The 20,006-nt window shown below is 47.7% G+C and overlaps 1 protein-coding gene across 2 annotated transcripts in view; it reads left to right on the top strand.

Annotated features, from left to right (window-relative positions):
* Positions 1–20,006, top strand: part of sema5ba (sema domain, seven thrombospondin repeats (type 1 and type 1-like), transmembrane domain (TM) and short cytoplasmic domain, (semaphorin) 5Ba) — a 344,144-nt gene that overhangs the window by 306,183 nt on the left and 17,955 nt on the right. For both annotated transcript variants that reach the window (XM_078552610.1, XM_078552611.1), the window contains exons 16-19: positions 1,409–1,556; positions 11,569–11,794; positions 13,410–13,628; positions 16,190–16,360. In XM_078552610.1, coding sequence (XP_078408736.1) covers positions 1,409–1,556; positions 11,569–11,794; positions 13,410–13,628; positions 16,190–16,360 — 764 coding nt within the window. The remainder of the gene's footprint in view (positions 1–1,408; positions 1,557–11,568; positions 11,795–13,409; positions 13,629–16,189; positions 16,361–20,006) is intronic.

Raw genomic sequence — 20,006 nt, 5'->3', positions numbered from 1 at the left:
GAGCTGCCTGGCTGGCCCTTAAAAACACTCAGCCCAGGGCTGCTAACCTGACCGGGTGTGAATGGCACATTGTGTGGGATACAGAGAGCCGGGGAGGCCGTGCGATCAGGAGAAATGTGAAATGGCAGCATTCGGAGCTAGCGATGTGGATTGTTTACCTCCACGTCTGCACCGAGCAGCCGCAAAACAGCAACAAAAGCAGCGAAGCTAAAGCAAAATACCGCAGATGCTGGAAACCTGAAATAAAATGGTGGAAATGCTCAGCAGCTCAAGCCGCAGCTGCGGAGAGAGAGAGAAAGAAGCTTTAATGTCGGAGATCGATGAGCCTTCGTCACGAACGGCCAAACGTTAATTCCATTTTTTTGCTCTCCACAGAGGCTGCCCGATCTACTGAGGGGTTTCCGGCATGTTCTGTTTTCACTTTCAGATTTCCCCAGCGTCCGCAGCATTTTGCATTTGCTGCAACATTTGCATCCGTTGGCCTGAGAAGCGACTAGAATCTCGGGCCTGGTGCCTGAGTTTAGTTGTTGGCAGTAAGGCTGCTGAGCGTCAGTGTGTTTTCCCCTTCTTGTTGAGCTCTTCCCCTTGTTGGATCGTGCTGGGGGATGATCGCACAAGTACCTTCAATCCTCAGATATAAAAGCAAAGAACTGCGGATGCTGGAAATCCAAAACAAAAACAGAAACAGAAATACCTGGAAAAGCTCAGCAGGTCTGGCAGCATCGGCGGAGAGGAGCACGGTTGACGTTTCGAGTCTCGAAACGTCAACCGTGCTCTTCTCCACCGATGCTGCCAGACCTGCTGAGTTTTTCCAGGTATTTCTGTTTCTACCTTCAATCCTCTGTACCTTGGCCACGATGCTGTTCTTCACCTGCCGGTGTTGACGATGAGCGTGGTCCTCTGTCTGATGCCCAGTGAAGACTCATTATTTCTTTTCTAATTCATTTTCAGGATTGAGCGTCACTGGCTGGGCCAGCATTTGTTTCCCACCCCCTAATGCCCCTTGCGAAGGTGGTGGTGGTGAGCCGCCTTCTGGAACTACTGCAGCCCATGATATTTAAGCATGCTCACAGTGCTGTTAGGGAACGTGTTCCAGATCGGGACCCAGTGACCATGAAGGAACAGCTTTCTCCTGTCCGAGTTGGGATGGCATAATCTGGAGGGGAACTTGGAGGTGATGCTGTTCCCATGCGTCTGCTGCCCTTGTCCTCCTAAGTGGCAGATTTGGGAGATGATGTTGATGAAGACTTGGGGAGTTGCTATTATTTGAGCTCACCCACTCTGTGTTACCCACTAGCACATCGAGCAAGCGCGTGTTCCCACTCAACCACGTGAAAGACCGAGGTTATAAAATCTTGTTTGCGATCTGGTAATTGATCTTCGTTAAAGCTGGCTCCTTTCGTTTCAGGTTTTGCAATGAGAACGCCGCTTGCCCACTGCCCATGTTCTGGTCTAGTTGGGGCCCGTGGACTAGATGCAGCGCTGACTGTGGTGGAGGGATGCACTCACGGCAGAGAAGCTGCGAAAATGGCAATACCTGTCCAGGTTGTACTGTGGTATGTGTATATGTTGTCATCCATAGGAAGCCAGTAGAAAGTATCTAATCTGTCAGTATTGAGAATACCTTCCCACCCACCACCACCACCACCTCTGATTTGTTGGAGCTGGTGGTTAAATTCCAAAATGTGGTGATCGTCACTACTCAGGTCTTCAAACACCAAACAGCAAATACTCACCAAGAAAATAGACCATGAGACACAGAAAGAAAGACTTGCATTTATAGAGGGTCTCTTGTGAGCTTGGGACATTCCAAAGTTCTTCATGACTAAAGACATGCCTTGGAAGTGTAGTCACGGATGTCGGGGGTGGGTGGGGAATCGGTGGCATATTGGTGATGTCACTGGACTAGTCATCCAGAGGCCCAGGCTAATCCTCTGCCCCATGGCAGCTGGTGGAATTTAAATTCAATGAATAACTCTGGAATTGAAAGCGAGTCTCAGTCGTGGTGACCATGAAACTGTTGTTGATTGTTGTAGAAACCCATCTGGTTCGCTAATGCCCTTTAGGGCAGGAAAACTGCCGTCCTTACCTGGTCTGGGCCTACATGTGACTCCAGACCCACAGCAACGTGGTTGACTCTTAACTGCCCCCTCTGAAATGGCCGAGCAAGCCACTCAGTTCAAGGGCAATTAGGGATGGTCAACACATGCTGGCCTTGCCGGTGATCCCACATCCCATCTTAGAATATTAAAAAAATGCTCAGTGAGCAACCTGGGCATGTGTGCAGGAATCTTGTAGATTTGGAAATATTCGGTAAAGTTTTTTTCTTCTTTCTCCCTCTCGTGCTTTCTTTTTCTTTTTTAAAATGCTTTCATGGGATGTGAGCATTGCTGGCTGGGCCAGCATTTATATTGCCCATTCCTAATTGCCCTTGAGGAGGTGGTGGTGAGCCGCGATCTTGAGCCGCTGCAGTCCCGTGTGGTGTAGGTACACCCACAGTGGTGTTAGGGAGGGAGTTCCAGGATTTTGACCCAGTGACAGTGAAGGAATGGCGATATATTTCCAAGTCAGGATGGTAAGTGGCTCAGAGGGTAACTTGCAGGTGGTGGTGTTCCCATGCGTCTGCTGCCCTTGTCCTTCTGGGTGGTAGTGGCCGCAGGTTTGGAAGGTGCTGTCAATGGCGCATTGGTGAGCTGCTGCAGTGCATCTTGTCGATAAAACACACACTGCTGTCACTGTGCACCGGTGGTGGAGGGAGTGAATGTTTGTGGATGGTGTGCCAATCAAGCGGGCTTGTATGGAGTTGAGCTTCTTGAGTGTTGTGGGAGCTGCAAATGGAGCGTATTCCACCACAGCCCTGACTTGCGCCTTGTAGATGGTGGACAGGCAATGGGGAGTCAGGAGGTGGGTTAACTTGCCTCAGGATTCCCAGTCTCTGACTTGCTCTTGTAGCCACAGTATTTATATGGCATTATTTCTACCCTTTATTCTCTCTCTCTCTTTACCTCTTCCCCTCCTCTCTCTCTTTCTCGCTCTTTCGTTCTTCCTTCATACAGAATTTTGGGTGTAAACTGGTTCGTAAGCTTTAATGAGCCTGAAAGATTTGTTCACAGATGGGAGAAACTCTCGTGTCATTGCTTTTGGTTCTTGATTGCTTTCCTTGGATAGTGATCTGCACTCCACACAGGCCTCATCTCCCAGCTGGGAGTTCTGCGTGTTGCTTGCCCATTCTTGCATAGACGATCACAGATATCACAGAGCTCCGTCGTCCTTCTTGGCAGCAGACGCTGCCCCTAGTGGCCAGCGGCGTGTTGGGCCAGAACGGAAAAGCTCCGGGTTAGAAATTTCCTGCCCCTATTCACTGAAAGTGAAAATGACAGAAACCGAGAAGGAAATCGCAGGGAGGTCAGGTCGCTAACCCCATGTGGGGACGTCTGTATTAAATCCACACATCTGCTCTGGGAAATCGTTACTACGTCCTGGAAAGAAAAAAACAGAAAGAGAAAGGAAATCCTGGCAGATGTCCAAACTGCATCAGTTATCAAAATATGCTCGGTTGGTGAGCAAAGATTTCTGAGTGGAGACAATTTGATACAATAGGGACCCTTTTTTGGGGGGATATTATAACCATGATCTTCGTGAAATCTGTTTTGATTTTTACCCCTCAAGGGAGGCTGGAATTTCTTTGCACACAAATTACCTTTAAGCAGACTTTTTAAAAAAAAAGATATAATTCTTGAAATCTTATTAGTAGAGCAGCATGAATCTTTACTCTGAAAGATTTGCAATCCAACACGGGACAATTTGCTGCTGAGTTTAAATTGGATGAAAAGAAGTGGTGGGGGTGGGGTGGAGTCGAGGCATGAAGTATGTTTCGCTCAATGTCAACTTAAGACCTAAATCTTATTAATAAGTCTTGCATCTGCATGCACTTTATGTCTGCACAATTTAACTTCCTGTTCTCAAGAGCTTCTTACACTTTGGTCAATTCTTTCCCATAATAATTTTTACGCCCACATTTATAATGGGTTTAACCCATTAGCTTCTCACAGATCATTCAAATTGCTTTCCGGAAATGTTTCATCCACCATCTTTCCTCAGTAATTGAGAAGTCTAATGTCCCAAATAAAATCAAAATTTACAATAGACTTATTTCAGCACGGCATGATGACATTTATCCATTGAATTGCCTTTTGAGTCTTTTAATGCCTTCATTAACATTTTTAGTTGGAGGCCTCAGCCTTCTCCCAAAAGCCAGGGCTTTGATTTGCTGTTTTTTTCCCTAGAGTTGTGACTGGGTGAATTAAATTTGGATTGCGCAGTTTGTACCGAATTTCCCTGAATGCATCAATATAATTCCATCAGCTGTATAGATGAACTGGTCTTACAGTTTCTTCCACAGTTGTTCTGCATAACCTGCGGCTTCATGTGTAGATGCTTGGTCAGATTGTTTGATGAGACAGTCCGATGCTGCCAGACCTGCTGAGTATTTCCAGCATTTTCAATTTTTATTTCAGATTTCCAACACCTGTGGTATTTTTGCTTTTGTGCCACTATTACAAAGCTGCTTTTGATTTCCTACAACTGCGGAGAGGCCAATTAAACTGCAGATGCCCCCCTGCTACCCAACTTCAGTGTTTATAAGTAGCTAGGCTCCGTGCCTTGCAATGAATCATGAAAATTCTCAGGGCTGACTGACTCTCGCTGGGTAATATTAGCTGCTGTTCACTGTGCTATTGTTGCAATTCGGAAAACAGCCCCCCTGAACTGGATTCAAGTCAGTGTAAATACTGGGAAGTAGTACGAGGCAACTGCTTTCTTAGAATTCCAAACGAGAACCAGGCCAGTATAAAAGGCAGCCCTCCCGATCCCGAAGTTATCCATTTCTTCCCTTTCTACCAGAAGGGAGATGTCCGCCAACCATGAACTGATTGTTTTACTTCAAATCCATTAGACAATTCAGGAGGAAAGAGAAGGCTGAGGGGTGACCTGATAGAGGTCTTTAAGATCGCAAACGGTTTTGATGGGGTAGATGTAGGGGAGGTATTTCCAGAGTGACCAAAACTAGGGGCCATTCTCACGATCCAGTTAAGGACCGTTAGCATTTGAAACAAAATCCAAATATCTCATTTTAACCAATGGAACTACACCACAAGATTTCACTTTTGTTTTAACAAAGCAAACTTTATTGTATATTAAATAAACTTAAACAAAACCAGTAATAGGAACTTCATAATATAGTTTTAACAATGGGCAGAATTGTCCCAGATTAGCGGGCAGGAAGAATTAGGTGGCTTCTCACATCGTATCGTCCCAATCCCGCCCCGTTAGTTATGCACTTCTGGGGAACAGGTCGTTTCGATGGCGGGCAGGCTCCGATTCTCCCACCACGCTGTCACCTCGCCGCTTCCTCACGCTGGATGCCACATTTAAATTGCAGCCATGTGCACGCCTCTTAGTGCTTCCAGCCTGGGACTGCCGCAAAGGAGACATGGCCCCATAAAGCAAGAAGCCTGCAGTCCCCAGGTTTAGTGGTGCGTCCCTCGAGCGCCTTTTGGATGCCGTGGAGGCCCGCCGTGATGTCCTGTACCCCCCTCTGGCCACAGGAGCGGCACCGACATTACCACTCTGGCTTGCTGGCAATGGCAGTGGTGATCAGTGCCAATGCTGCACAGAAGAGGTTGGCCATCCAATACAGATAGAGGATGAATGATCTCACCCGTGCCACCGGGGCATGGGAACCATCTCATCTCTTTAAACTCACATACTCACACGGCCATCACACATTCACTGGCATCTCACTCACTGCCAGCTCAAGGGACATCACCATTTACTCTCTCACTCACACCCTCACATCTCCATCTGGCCTCAAATCCTCTGGAGGCTGCCTCCTCAACCCTCACCACCTTGAGGCCACATGCACAGAACAACATGTGTCCCCACAAACACCCTAGGATACCCCCCTTCCCCAGTACAGCCCTCGCACTACAGCCCCTTCACTTGCCTGAGGCCACTTCCCCGCCTTCCCCAAGCAAGCCCTGGCCCTGCAGCTGTACAAAGCCACCCCCGCCTTACAGCTGGTCTGGTAGGTAGAGACCTGCCCGTGAGCCCCTCTAACAGTGATGTGGTGCTGTCTGCCAAGCCTGGCACTGATGCCTGCAAGTGCTGCCCGAAGCAAGGTAGGCAAACAAACCTCGAAATCCCGAGGGAATTGCAGCTCGCCAGGTGTACGTCGCTTATGTACAGTTGTGAAACACGTCGGCGTGCAATCACACTGATGTGGGCGGGTGATCCGGTGTAGAGGGGGTGATTCCTGCAGCCTGGCCTTATAATAATATGCTGATGTATTACAATGAGGTTCCGGATGTCCGATGGCGATGGGAAACGCAGTCCGCCATTGACAGGCTGAACGGATGATCGCGCACTGGTTTCACAGCGTCGTGAAACTGATTTCTAGCATTCTCGCTATATTGTCTGCTCATGCCGCCAAACACGCCCGACACTCTGAGAGAAAAAACATTCTCCTCACCTCTGTCTTAATGGGCGACCCCCTTAAATAGTGACCCCCTAGTTCTAGATTTACTTCAGTAGGGACCACACATAAGTATGCCACAGTCCTCTGGAAGCTACCTTTAATTCTCCTCAGCCCAGAGGTTGGGACTGTTTTCCTCGGAGAAAAGAAGGCTGAGAGGAGATTTGATAGAGGTATTCCAGATCCTGAGGGGTCTGGACAGGGTGAATAATGAGAAACTGTTCCCACTCAAGAGGACATCAAGAACTAGAGGGCACTGATTTAAAATACTTGGCAAAAGGAGTAAATGTGATGTGAGGAAAAAGTTTTTTCACCCAGAGGGTGGTTGGAGTCTGGAACAAACTTCCTGAGAGGGTGGTGGAGGCAGGTTCGAGTGAGGTATTCAAAAGGGAATTGGTTTGCTATCTGAAAAGAGAGAATGTGCAAGGTTACGGGGATAAGGCAAAGGAGTGGGACCAGGTGGGAAACTCTATCAGAGAGCCAATCCAGACTTGATGGGTTGATGGGCTGAATGGCCTTTCTCTGCACTATACAGATTCCGTGATTCTGTGATTTACCCTCTCTTGACTGTGGAGGTGTCAACCCCTTGTTCTGGTTACTTTTCAATACTTCCAAGCTTAATCAATCGATTATTTTGCAACAAGACACTGTGAGGCCCACTGTAGATTCTCCCACTAGCTTCAAACTGGGCAATCTTCCAACTTCTGTTCCCCCCTCAAGATTCAAACTGAGATTAAGCCTCAGCCGCGTCCCACACAGTGAATGATGATGGTAGTTCTTTACTCTGCTTACAGTGCAGGTCTATCTAGCTATCTTCTGTCAGTGAGCTGCAAACTGCACAAGGTCCAAACTGCAACTCACTCTCCCAGAAAACACCCAGATAAATTGAAACCAGAGAGCCCGCTTAAGCTTCACGCATCTCTACAATGATGTACCTGGGCTGTTCTCAAACTGACCTATAGATTAATTATCACTCATTTTTAATTTCATCTTTGACCTGATGAAGTAAATCAGGTTTTACAAGATACCGTGGTTTACTGAATGCTTTTAAACTAATTTAGCTCCACTCTCCAGTCTCTGGACTGTGCTTCTTTGCAATGATTGCAAACATCATGGCCGGGACCTTCCCACCGAAAGTCAACGGACTTTTGGCTGCCTCTCCAAATTTTCCATCCTGTCTGCGACGTTTCCTGCCCGTGAGCGGGACCAGAAATTCCCGGCCCATGTCTCCAGTTTTTTTTAGCTAAGTGAGCCCACCTGATGTTTTACGATCTTAGCTTTCCAGCTGTTAACCTCTTAAGGCAAGATGGCCCCAACTCTTCCAGCTCCAAGCTCGCTTCCGTTACATTTACCCCATTTTCTGCAGCTAAACTTTAATTCCTAAAACCAAAAATCATATATTAAAATACACCAACAATGAGCTAGATATGCGCACCACCATAAATATACGGTAGTCATTAATAAAACAAGTAGGGAACTCCAAAACAAAAACAGAATTACCTGGAAAAACTCAGCAGGTCTGGCAGCATCGGCGGAGAAGAAAAGAGTTGACGTTTCGAGTCCTCATGAGGACTCTCCGCCGATGCTGCCAGACCTGCTGAGTTTTTCCAGGTAATTCTGTTTTTGTTTTGGATTTCCAGCATCCGCAGTAGTTTTTTGTTTTTAAGTAGGGAACTCCTTCATCCCAAAAAACGCTTAGAATGTGGATCTCGCTATCTCAGGGATAGGGTAGGTGAGTAGGGTAAGATGTATGTAAGAGGAGGCTAGATAAATACACAAGGGAGGAAGGATTGAGGGATATATAGATTGGGTTAGATAAAGGTGAGGGTGTGTGGGAGAAGGGTCATGTGGCAGGTCTTACGGTGCAGCGGTATTGTCTCTACCCCCGGGTCAGAAGCTCCAGACTCGAGTCCCCGCCGGGACTTGTTGGCCAGTGAAAGGGGTATTCATGGCCTGGTTCAACAGGCAGGCTACCAACCCGCAAACTCTTCCACCACCTCCCCGCTATTCCCCAAGGGGGAAGAGAGTGCGTGTGAAGATAACGCCAGAAGAGGAATATTTTGTTTACACAGCACGGAGATTGGAAGGAAGTTCCAATTTCTCCCAATATTCCGTTACAGTGTGTTCAGATCTGAGGATTTGCAAGAAAGCACTCCTTTCTCTAGCCTCAGATTCGGGGGAAAAACACACATCTCGGATATTTTGAAAGGCGCACAAGGGAATTGGCTGCTCAGAGGAACAGTGGCAGGGACGGGCCGAGGAGGGATGTATAAAGCTGTGGGCTAGGGTCAGTCAAGTGTCAGCTCTTCTGTATTCTCCACCAGGGCCCATGTAGCACATCTGTTCCGTATTCCCCTTAATTGAGTTGTTATTTTTTCATAAAATATAACCCGTGTCGAATGGTTCGGTCCCTGAACAAGATGCTATGTTTCCAATCTGCTTTATGAGAGTCTCCAAATGCCGCGCTGATTGTAATTGAAAGCACATTTTACACCTCCTAATCAAGTTTTCATTTTTATCTGTTTCATATGCTCCGTGCTGCTAATTTTCTGAGGAACGAGAAGGGATTATTTTCCTTCCTCAATACGAATATTTAAAAAAAAAATAATGACAATGAGCGTTCCTTCATGACGAGAAGATTATACCCAAATGCCCCACATTTTGGGATCTGCTCGAGCAGCAGAAAGTTGGGTTCGCTCTTTGTTTTTTTTTCACACAAAGGGCTGTGGGAATCTGGAACTTTCTCCTGCAAAAGTCTGTGGAGGCTTGGGGGCAGTTGGAGCTTTCAAGACTGAGATTGGTAGAATGTTCGGTTGTGTCAGGGTGTCCAGAGATATGGACTGTCACCCGCCACCCATAATCGTGAGCTCATTCAGAACTGCGCTACCTGTACCGTGACTGGCATCAAGTCCCATTCACCCATCACCCTCGTCCTTCACGACCTACCTTGGCCCCCAGTCCGGGAAGGCCTCAATTTTAAAATTTTCATCCTTGCTTCTGAATCCCTTCATGGGCCTTTCCCCTCCTTATCCCTGTGACCTCCTTCAGCTGCACAGCCCTCTGAAGTCCCTGTTCTCCTCCAGCCCTAGCATCTTCTATATGCCCAATTTTCGTTGCCCCCACTATTATTAGCGACTGTGCCTTCAGCTGTCTAGCTCCTGAGCTCTGGAATTCCCTACGCAAACCCCTCCGCCTCTCACTCCTCCCTTAAGATGCTGGTTAAATCCTTCCTCATTGACAAAGCTTTTGCTCAACCGACTTAATATCTCCTCATGTGGCTCGGTGTTGTTTTGTTTGATGGGTCTGACGTCTTCTCAGCTTTCTTATAGGTTTGCTTCTGAGGAATTATCTTCACGATAGTGCATCAAGTCCAGGACTGCCAGCTATAGTTTAGTCATGTGATCCCCTACTTCGAACCACCCCACCCCCAAACTCCTGCCAGCATGTCCGACCTCACCGTGCACAGTCTTCCCTTAGCCAGTCAGAGAGGGAATAGGCTCTTCATTACCTGATTGGATGACTCTTGACTCTCAGAGAAACAGCTTTTTTGCTCCCATATTTCTATAACTATTAAACAAAGATGCTTAGAGAAACTTGAAACAAAAAACGCAATGTTACTAATGCTTCTAAGAACTTGGGAACATAGGACTTAGGAGCAGGAATAGGCCATATGGCCCTTCGAGCATTCTCCAACATTCATAAGACATGGCTAATCTGATTGTGGTCTCAAATCCACTTTCCTGTCTGCCCTCCCATAACCCTTGACTCCCCTGTTGATCAAAAATATGTCTAACTCAGCCTTAATATATTCAGTTACTCAGCCTCCGCTGCTCCCTGGGGAAGAGAACTCTACAGACAATTCCTATGATTCATCTCTTGGGTTTTTTTGCTCGCAGATATGACCTGGAGATTAACCTTTAATTCCTCGAGACTCTGGGGCAAACCCGAAGTGTTGGCAACTCTAAAAAGACTGATAAACCATTAAACCCCTGATGATGACACCAGGACACAGTTATTGAGTCAAGCGGTCTTCCTGGGAAGGTGGTGGAAGTGAACTCCATAGGAGCATTTGAAATAGAATTGGGTAAATAATTGAAGGGAAAGGACTTCACAGGGCTGAAGAGAAAGAACTGGAGGAATGGGGCTAACTGGCTCTACCAAAGAGGCAGCACAGGCAGAATGGGCAGAGTGGCCTCTTTCTGTGCTGTACGCAACGAGTGGTTAGGAGTTTGAATGCACTACCTGATAGGTGTTGAAGAAGGCCATTCAGCATATCGAGCCCATGCTGGCTCTCTGTAGATCAGTCAGTCCCATTGACCCATTCTATCCCCATAGCCCTGCAGGTTTATTTTCCTCTAGTGCCCATCTAGTTTCCTTTTGAAATCATTCATTGTCTCCGCAGCCACCACCCTCGCAGGCAGCGAGTTCCAGGTAGTCACCACTCGCTGAATGAAAGATGTTTTTCCTCACACTCCGCACCCTAGCTCTTGCCCAAAACCTTAAATCTGTGTCCTCAAGTCCTTGTACCATCAGCTCATGGGAACAGCTTTTCTTTGTCTACCTTCTCTAAACCTGTCATAATCTTGTCCACCTCTATCAAATCTCCCCTCCATCTCCTCTGCTCCAAGGAGAACAACCCTAAAGCTTCCCCAATCTAACCTTGTAGCTACATTCGCTCATCCTTGGAACTATCCTAATATATCTCCTCAACACCTTCTCAAGGACTTTCACATCCTTCCTTGATGACCAGAATATTTTGGGAATTTGGGGAAGGGGTGGGGGAGCCAGTCTGATTGGATTGATCTTTGAAAGGACCGTCTCAAACTCAACAAGCCTGCTGACCCCAACCTGTAACTGTTGTGTGGTTTGGAATTCTGACCTCTGCCTTAAAAAGAAACGTGTGAGTTGTGATGACAGAAAACAAAACAGCGTTTGTTGCCATTGATGTTGTAAAGTTGGCATGATAGTTGAAGTTGCTGACCCTTTGCTGATTTACCCCATGCCTCATTGCCCCGTTTCCCTGTCCCTCTCTACAGGAGCACAGGGCCTGTAATGTAGATTCCTGCCCAGAGACACGCAGGAACACGCCGTGGACACCCTGGATGCCAGTCAACGTCAGTCAGAATGGAGCCCGCCACGAGCACCGGTTCCGCTACACCTGCCGGGCACCACTGGCAGATCCACACGACCTACAACTTGGGAAAAAGAGGGTAGATAGCCGCTTCTGCCCCTCAGATGGCACCTCCGCCTGCACCACTGACTGTAAGTTAAGAGCGGGGAGCGGGCCCGACATTCCCTGTGGAACCAAGTATCTTTTCATTCGTTCATGGGGTATGGGTGTCATTGGCGAGGCCAGCATTTATTGCCCACCGCTGGTTGCCGGTGGCTCTCCTCGAACCGTGGCAGCCTGTGTGGTGAGCTTGCTGCCCCGCTGTGCTGTTAGATAGGCAGTTCCACAATTTTGACCCAGTTGCAGTGGAGGATTGGCCGATGTTTCCATGGTGTGTGAGTTTGGAGGAGAACGTGGTGAGCCTATGCTGCCCTTGTCCTTCTACGTGGTGAAGGTGGTGGGTTTGGAAGGCGCTGGTTGCAGGAGCCTTGTAGACGGTGCACACTGCTGCCACTGTGCGTTGATGGTGGAGGGAATGAATGTTTAAGATGGGGCGTTGAGAAAGCAGACTGCTTATATGTGCACCAACATTTATTGTAGTTTAGAACCAAACGAAGCAGGGCGATTCCAGGAATTATTTCATCTCATCCTGAGTAATATCTTGGGTGGTTGGGTGGGGGTGGTGTTGGGTGTGCGGATAGTGTAATTGATTTCAATGTTCCTGGTGGTAAAGTCAGCTGTAACCCCGCTGTGAACAGTTATCCCACGCATGCGGAGATATCAGGGTTCAGCCCCCACAGAGGAATAGCCTCGGGGCATTAGGCACTACGGTGGCTACTTGGGGAAGCTAATGGGTGAGGGTTGCACAGTTTACTGGCAAGAGCTTGAAGTTTAGGCAGCGGAGATACAGTTGTGGGTGGGCTGGGAGGGGGGAGTGGTTGATTACTTTAGGTTCCAGGGAGCTCAGCAAGGCACTGGGCGTGCTTGTGAATCCCCTCCGCTGAGTTCTTCCGATACTGCCCGCATCTTTGGGAGGAAGTGGACCCCTTGGTGAACCATACCACACTGAGAGGCAACGTAAAAAAGTGGAAGGTTTTCAACTGGTCCCCTTTGTGAATATAAGGGAACAGCGCATGCCTGTGATTGGCTAATCATCAGTGTCGTCCCGGAGAGGTGGGAGGGCCAAGCCCCACACCGGGGTGCAAGATTCCATTCATTATTTCCAATTGGAGGATGGTAACATAGGGGAGGGGTGATGTTACTGAGCGAGTTATTCAGTGGCCCAGATAAATGCTCTGGAGACATGCATGCAAATCCCACTGTGGCAGCAGCAGTTAATCAATGATTCTGGAATAAATGCTAGTCCCATTAATAATCAGGAAACTACCTGATTGTCGTAAAAGCCCATCTGGCTCACTAATGCCCTTTAGGGAAAGAAATCGGCCGCCCTCACCTGGTCTGGCCTACATGTGACTCCAGACCCACAGCAAAGTGGTTGACTCTTAACTGCCCCTCTGAAAGGGCTGAGCAAGATCCACTCAGTTAAAGAAGGCAGCTCGCCGCCACCTTCTCAAGGACAGTTAGGGATGGGCAATAAATGCTGGCCTTTGCCAGCGATGCTCACGTCTCAAGAATTCATTTAAAAAGAAGGATCACACACCTAAGGAGTGCTGGGTAATCGGTTGGCGATGCAGCAAACATTTTGCTCCATGGTGTGACACGCGCTTATGTCTCTCTCTCTCTCTCTGTCTCTCTCTCTCCACACAGCCCTCGTCGATGACCTGTTGAAGTTCGGCCATCAGTCTCTCCACAGGATCAATGGCGGCTGGTCCCCCTGGCTGCCGTGGTCATCCTGTTCTCGAGAGTGTGAGATGGGCTTCCGGACCAGGAGGCGGAGCTGCACCAACCCTGAGCCCAAGAACGGAGGCCTGCTCTGCTTGGGAGCTGATATCGAGTACGAGGACTGTAACCAGCTGCCCTGCCCAGGTAACAGAAATAATTTGGACTCGGGAGTCACAAGTACAATGTCAAACTTTGCAGTTGACACTAAATGGAAGAGTAGGGTTAATGTTGAGGAAGAATGTGACAAAATACAGCAAGGCTTTGCTAAGCTTGAAAAATGGGCATCCAATTGGCAAATGACTTTCAATATTGATAAGCGTAAGGTTGTGCGTTTTGACAAGAAAGGAAAATTTTCCATACCCCTTGGAAAATTAGATCCTAAATGGTATTGAGAACCAAAGGGATCTGGGGGTACAAATACACAAATCACTAAAAGTAGCGACACAGTTAAGAAGGTCATTTAAAAAGAAGAAACACAACACTGGGGTTCATTTCTAGAGAGTTCGAGTCATTGAGTCATAGAGGTCTACAGCACAGAAAAAGGCCCTTTGGCCCATCGAATTAAAAGGTGGGGATGTTGCATTCAACTTCATTTATCAAACCTTTCAGTTGGTGTGCACCGTTCTCGTACCCTTATTGTAAAAATGATATAGAGGCACTGGAGAAGATTTTAAAAAGATTTACAAGGATGATGCCAGAACTGAGAATGAGGAATGAGTGAGCAGGTCAAGGCTCTTTTCTCTAGAAGGCTGAGGGGTGATTGACCAAGGACTGTAGGGTGATGCCCACATCCCATGAACGAACAAATAAAAGAAAAGATAGAGGGTGGCGGAGATGTTTCCATTTGTGAAGCAGACCGTAACTAGGGGCCATCAATGAAAAATAGTCACCAATTATTCCAATGGGGAAGTCAGGAAGAACTTCTTTACCCAAAGGATGGTAAAAATGTGGAATACACTGCTATAGGGAGTGGTTCCGTTGACTAGTGTAGTTGCATTCAAGAGGAAGCTAGATAAATGCACAAGGGAGAAGGAAATGGAAAGGCATCAGTGGCAAGGCTGACATTTATTGCCCCTCCCTAATTGCCCTTGAGAAGGTGGTGGTGAGCTGCCTTCTTGAACCGCTGCAGTCCATGTGGTGTAGGAACACCCAGAGTGCTGTTAGGGAGGGGGTTCCAGGATTTTGCCCCAAACTCAGGTACAGATCTCTCAACACTTCAGTTCACGTTAAACTGAGACTGTTCCAGTGGAAAAATAAAATATCCAGTGGCACCGTTTGAGGGAGTCTCAGTGCCTTGAGCAACATTCCTCCCTCAAGCAGTACTTTACTATTTCTGGGATCTTGCTGCACGCAGATTGGCTACTGCATTTGATTACCTAACAACCGTGACTGTAACTCAAAGTTATCCCATTGATGGTGAGGGCCTTTGAGAGGCCTTGAAGCTGTGACAAGGTGCTACGCAAATGCAAGTTCTCCCTTCATTTCTTTATTTTCTTTCCAACCTTCCTTCCCTCAGAGAGCTGACTCCTTGCTGAGATTCAAATCCCAGAGACTTGCTAGTATCTTGTATCTTGCCCATGAGTTCTTCATTCAGCTGCGAACTCTGGCTGTGACCATTCGGCTATTCGGCCACATGGGGAAAATAGTTTAAGTCCAAGCCTCACCACGCCTGACGTTTGTGATTTAACTGAATAGTGCCTCAGCAATTGGCCTCAGGTGAACTAGGGTGGGGGTGGGTGGTAGAAGGGAAACCAGCCTGGATTCCTGCTCCCAGTAACTGTCCATCCAACTCTTGCTGGAAAGTGTGAGGTTCTGCACTCTGCAGTCCTTATAGCCTGTGGCATCTCATAAGCTCATGCATGAAGAATGCCGTCCCCAGGCAGGTATCAGAGGGAGGTGGGTGCCTGAGCAACCATGCCCCACATAACATGCACCCTTGGGTAGAGGTCTCTTCAAGGAGGGGAGGAGTTGCAGGGGACAAGAAAGAACTTGCACTTACATAGTGCCTTTCACCTTCTCAGGACATCCCAAAACGTATTTCTGCCAATCAAATACTTTTGATATTTAGTCACCGTTGTGATACGGCAGCCACAGCAAGCTCACAAACAGCAGATGACCAGATATTCTATCCTTTTGAGCAATGTGGTTTGAGGGTAAATATTGGCCAGGACAGCAGGGAGAGCTGTCTTGCTCTTCTTCAGAGCATCGGCCTTAGAGAGCACCTGAGAGAGCAGACAGGTCTCCATCTTAACAACTCATCCAATAAAGAGCAGCTCTGACAGTGCAGCACTCCCACAGTACTGCACTGTGTCAACCTAGATTCTTGGGCTCAAATCTTTGGACCGAGGCTATGAACCCGTCACCTTCAAGAGCCACCAGCTGAGGCACAGGGTTAAAAGCAAAATCCTGCGGATGCTGGAAATCTGAAACAAAAAACAGAAAATGCTGGAAAAACTCAGCAGGTCCCTACAGCATCTGTGGAGAGAGAACCAGAATTAATGTTTTGAGCCCATATAACCCTTCAGGGCTCTGAAGAAGGGTCATAAGGACTCGGAATGTTAACCCTGTTTCTCCACAGATGTTGCCGGAGCTGCTGAGTTTTTCCAGCATTTTATTTTCTGTTTTTGTTTGGGGCACAGGGTTTACAGGGTTTGTGCACCTGGACTAATTTTCAACTCCGTTCTTTCTCGCCACTGTGTTTTCAGTTAAGGGAGCTTGGTCCTGTTGGTCTCCCTGGTCCCTGTGCTCGGCCACGTGTGGAGGTGGACACTACCAGCGCACACGGACCTGCACCAACCCAGTGCCGGCTAACAGTGGGGACATCTGTATCGGGCTGCACACGGAGGAAGCTCTCTGCAACACTCAGGCCTGTGAAGGTACACTGTTTATTCTGTCTCGCTTAGGCAGGAGAGCGTGAAGACATGTTGTTGTCTGTTGACAGTATTGAGAGGCTCAACTCTAATCCCTGCTCCAAAAGAATGTTAGAGAATTGCTTCCATTGGCCTAAAAGGTTACAGCTTCTTTGGGGTGAGGGGGCAGTACAGATTTGGGGGCATCACCAGCAAGGCCAGCATTTCCTGCCCTAGTGAAGGTGGTGGTTGGTTGTCTTCCCGAAGCGTTGCAGTCCGTGTGGTGAAGATGTTCCCTCAGCGATGTTAGGAAGGGAACTCCAGGATTCTCACCCAGTGACCATTAAGGAATATACACACCAGGACAGGGCGATTTGTGACTTGGGGGGCAACTTGGAGGTGGCGGTGCTCCCATGCACCTGCCGCAGTTTCCATTTGGAGGCGGGGGGGGGTTTTGGAAGGTGCTGTCAAAGAAAAGCAAGTAGCGCGCAGTGGTCTTCTTCTGACTTACGGGGACCGGGTAAGAGATCGCAGCAATAGTAATGCGCACAGGGGCAGCCTCAGCATGTCCCAGAGCAGATCCAGTTAAGGAAGGCCAATCAGCTCTTATTTTGTCCTAACAAAGCTTTGCATCGCACAATACCACACAAACATCCCTAAAAAAATTCCCCACGGAAGGGGAGTACAGCAAAAATAACTGGCCCAATCAAACCGCACACATTAAGGAAAATAAGGATGCCCATCGCATTCTCGATGAAGCGCCAGTCACGGAAAGCTCGAAGGGATACTGTGACGGCCGAGTGATTGTGTTCCAGGGTTACCTAGATGAGAATGAAGAGGGAAAGGGCCTTTCAGCTCAGTTTGGCTCATTACTGGAAAGGATTTACAGCCTCCTCGTTACAGCATCCTAAATGAGTTTTTCATTCCCCACTGCTTCTGTCAGAAGCCCAGGGTTGGTGTGTTATAGTTCACTTCGGGAGCCTGAGTTGCTGTAGCAACAAGCACTCTTACATGCATGCTGTAGTTATGGAGAGTGATGGTCGAATGTCCGAAGCTCTTTGGCTGACCAGGAATCTCTCCCACTCTCACTGTCTACCACTGGCTTGTGTTGGAAGGATTTGCAAGTTGAATTCTCAACCTGTTTATGGACGCACCTTCCTTGGACATGAAGCCCTGGGGTGAGACTCAAAACCAGAGCTTCTGGCTCAGAGGCAGGGACACTACCCACTGCACCACAACGACCTCCTTACCGCATCCTAATTTCTTTTAAAGTAAAAAGAACATCATGCCATCAGGTACAATGTTATGCCTCTTGCTAGTTGGAGCTCTTTTCCCCTTCCCGTCACACTGTCACTGTTTAATTCGAGGATAAAATGAAACACCTTTGGAAAAATAAATTAAAGGAGTGGGATTCTCTGTGTGTGCCACCAGTCCCATGGCATGTTGCTTTCCTGCTCTTCATCCTCACAGTCTAGCCTGCTACTGCCTCCTTAACTGTTATGGTGTACACGTTCCATCCAGATCATTTACATGGTCATAAAACAATCCTTTGTAAGGGTTTTTATGTTTGCTGAATTGTTGCGCTCGGAAGGAATTGGAACACGTTTCAGTTTTCAGACTAGGCTTGTACTGCTTTGACCAGAGAAGGTTAAGGGGTGATCAAATTGAGGTGTTCATAATTATTAAAAGATTGTGTGTAACCTAAAAAAAAACACTCCCTCTACCTCCAAACCGAACCCACGCTCCACACACAAACCCCGGCTTTTTAAAAGCGTATTCTTTCATGGGATTTGGAGCATTGCTGGCAAAGCATTTATTGTTCTTTGCTAGTTACCCTGTTCTGAAAGGCTTGCTATTGCTGTGGGCCTGGTCCAGATAAGGACTTCTCTTGAAGGTTCAGAGGTACAATAATCATAAGCCTTCAAATGCCAGATTTAATTAATTGAATTTAAACCCCACCAGCTACTGTGGTGGGATTTGAACCCATGTCCCCAGGAGCATTAGTCTGGGCCTCTGGATTACTAGCCCAGTAATGTTACCATTATGCCATCTTCCCCTAGTGATTAGGAATGTCAGAAAATTGAAGCCTCCACCCAATGAACATTTGAATCTGCTAGAGAAAGTTGAGAGTAGCCTGTGATTATTATTCCTGCCTATGGCAATCTAGCTGGTCTCTGCCTAGCACAGGTAATGGAAATCAACGGCCAAACAGAGTCACTCCCCATCCTGCAACATTTTTCTGGGTTACCAGTACCTGTCCTTGTTCAATGGTTTACATGCCTGCTTCTGAATCAAGAAGGTTGTGGGTTCAAGTCCCACTCCAGAGACTTGAGCACAAATTTCTAGGTTGACGCTCCTTTGCAGAACTGAGGGAGTGCTACACTGTCAGAGGAGCCATCTCTTGGGTGAGATGTTAAATGTCTGCCTTCTCAGGTGGATGTAAACAATCTGGTGACACTATTTCAAAGAAGAGCAGGGGAGTTGGCCCCATTATCCTGGTGAATATTTACCCACAATGTCAACATTGCAACAGATCACGTTGCTGTTTGTGGGAGCTTTCTGTGGTCAAATTGACTGCTGCATTTCCCACAATACAACAGTGACTACACTTCGGAAAGTACTTCATTGGCTGTTAAGTGTTTTGGGATGTCCTGTGATCATGAAAGGCACTAACTAACTGCAAATAAGGGGAGGTGGTGGCCTAGTATTGTCACTGAGCTAGTATTCTAGAGACCCAGGGTAATGCTCAATGACCCGGGTTTGAATCCCATCACAGCAAATGGTGAAATTTGAATCCAGTAGAAATCTGGAATTAAAGGTCTGATGCGGACTAGGAAACCATTGCCGATTGTCATTAAAAACCCGTCTGGGTTCACTAATGCCCTTTAGGGAAAGGAAATCTGCTGTCCTTACCTGGCTTGTCCAGACCTGCAGCATTTGACCCTATTAGGGATGGGCAATAAATGCCGGTGCGGCCAGTGACACCCACATCCCATGAGTGAGTAATTTTTAAAAGGCCTTTCTTTCCGTACACCTCAGTGCCTGGGGGGAGCTGGGAGTGGGCCACTCAGTCCCTGGAGCCTGTTTATTCAGTGAGCATCATGGCTGATCTCAGCGACATGATAGTCGAACGTGACGACTTGAACGTCCAGTGTAGAGATTTCGGGCTCATCGTCCCCCCTCTCCTCCAGCCTGACAAGGATTCCTAACCTCAGCTGCAGCTGCAGGGCGGGTGACAATTGACCCCATTGTGTTCACTGCTGCAGCCAGTGACGGGGGAACTGAGCACTGAGCACAGCAGGAAGCGGTCTCACTAAGGAGGCTTGAAAAGCTGCAAGGTGACTGCTGTAGTTTTCCCTCATCAAAGTGCTTTATTAGAAATAATGAGATACTTTTCCAAATTACCCTCGTTAATTACGATTTATGTGCAAGAAACTCCCCTCTAGTTCCTGCAGAGAGAGGCCAGTAATTGGATAAGTGAATACCCACATGCATTTTCTTCCTGTTCTCAAACTATACAGTCTAGCCAGCAGCAGCGCTGCTCAAAACCTTACCCTGATTAACTTTCACGTCTCCAGCGCTCCTGGGTTGAGACTGTTTTGTATTGCAGTCCATTTGCCAGGTGTGTTCAGAATGGATTTGTTCGTGAATTTTCCTGTGTGGATGGTATGAG

Source organism: Cetorhinus maximus, chromosome 11 (genome assembly GCF_964194155.1).
Source record: "Cetorhinus maximus chromosome 11, sCetMax3.hap1.1, whole genome shotgun sequence".
NCBI lineage: Eukaryota > Metazoa > Chordata > Chondrichthyes > Lamniformes > Cetorhinidae > Cetorhinus > Cetorhinus maximus.
The sequence above is the reverse complement of the archived record's forward strand: the minus strand, read 5'-3'. Positions and strand labels throughout refer to the sequence as shown.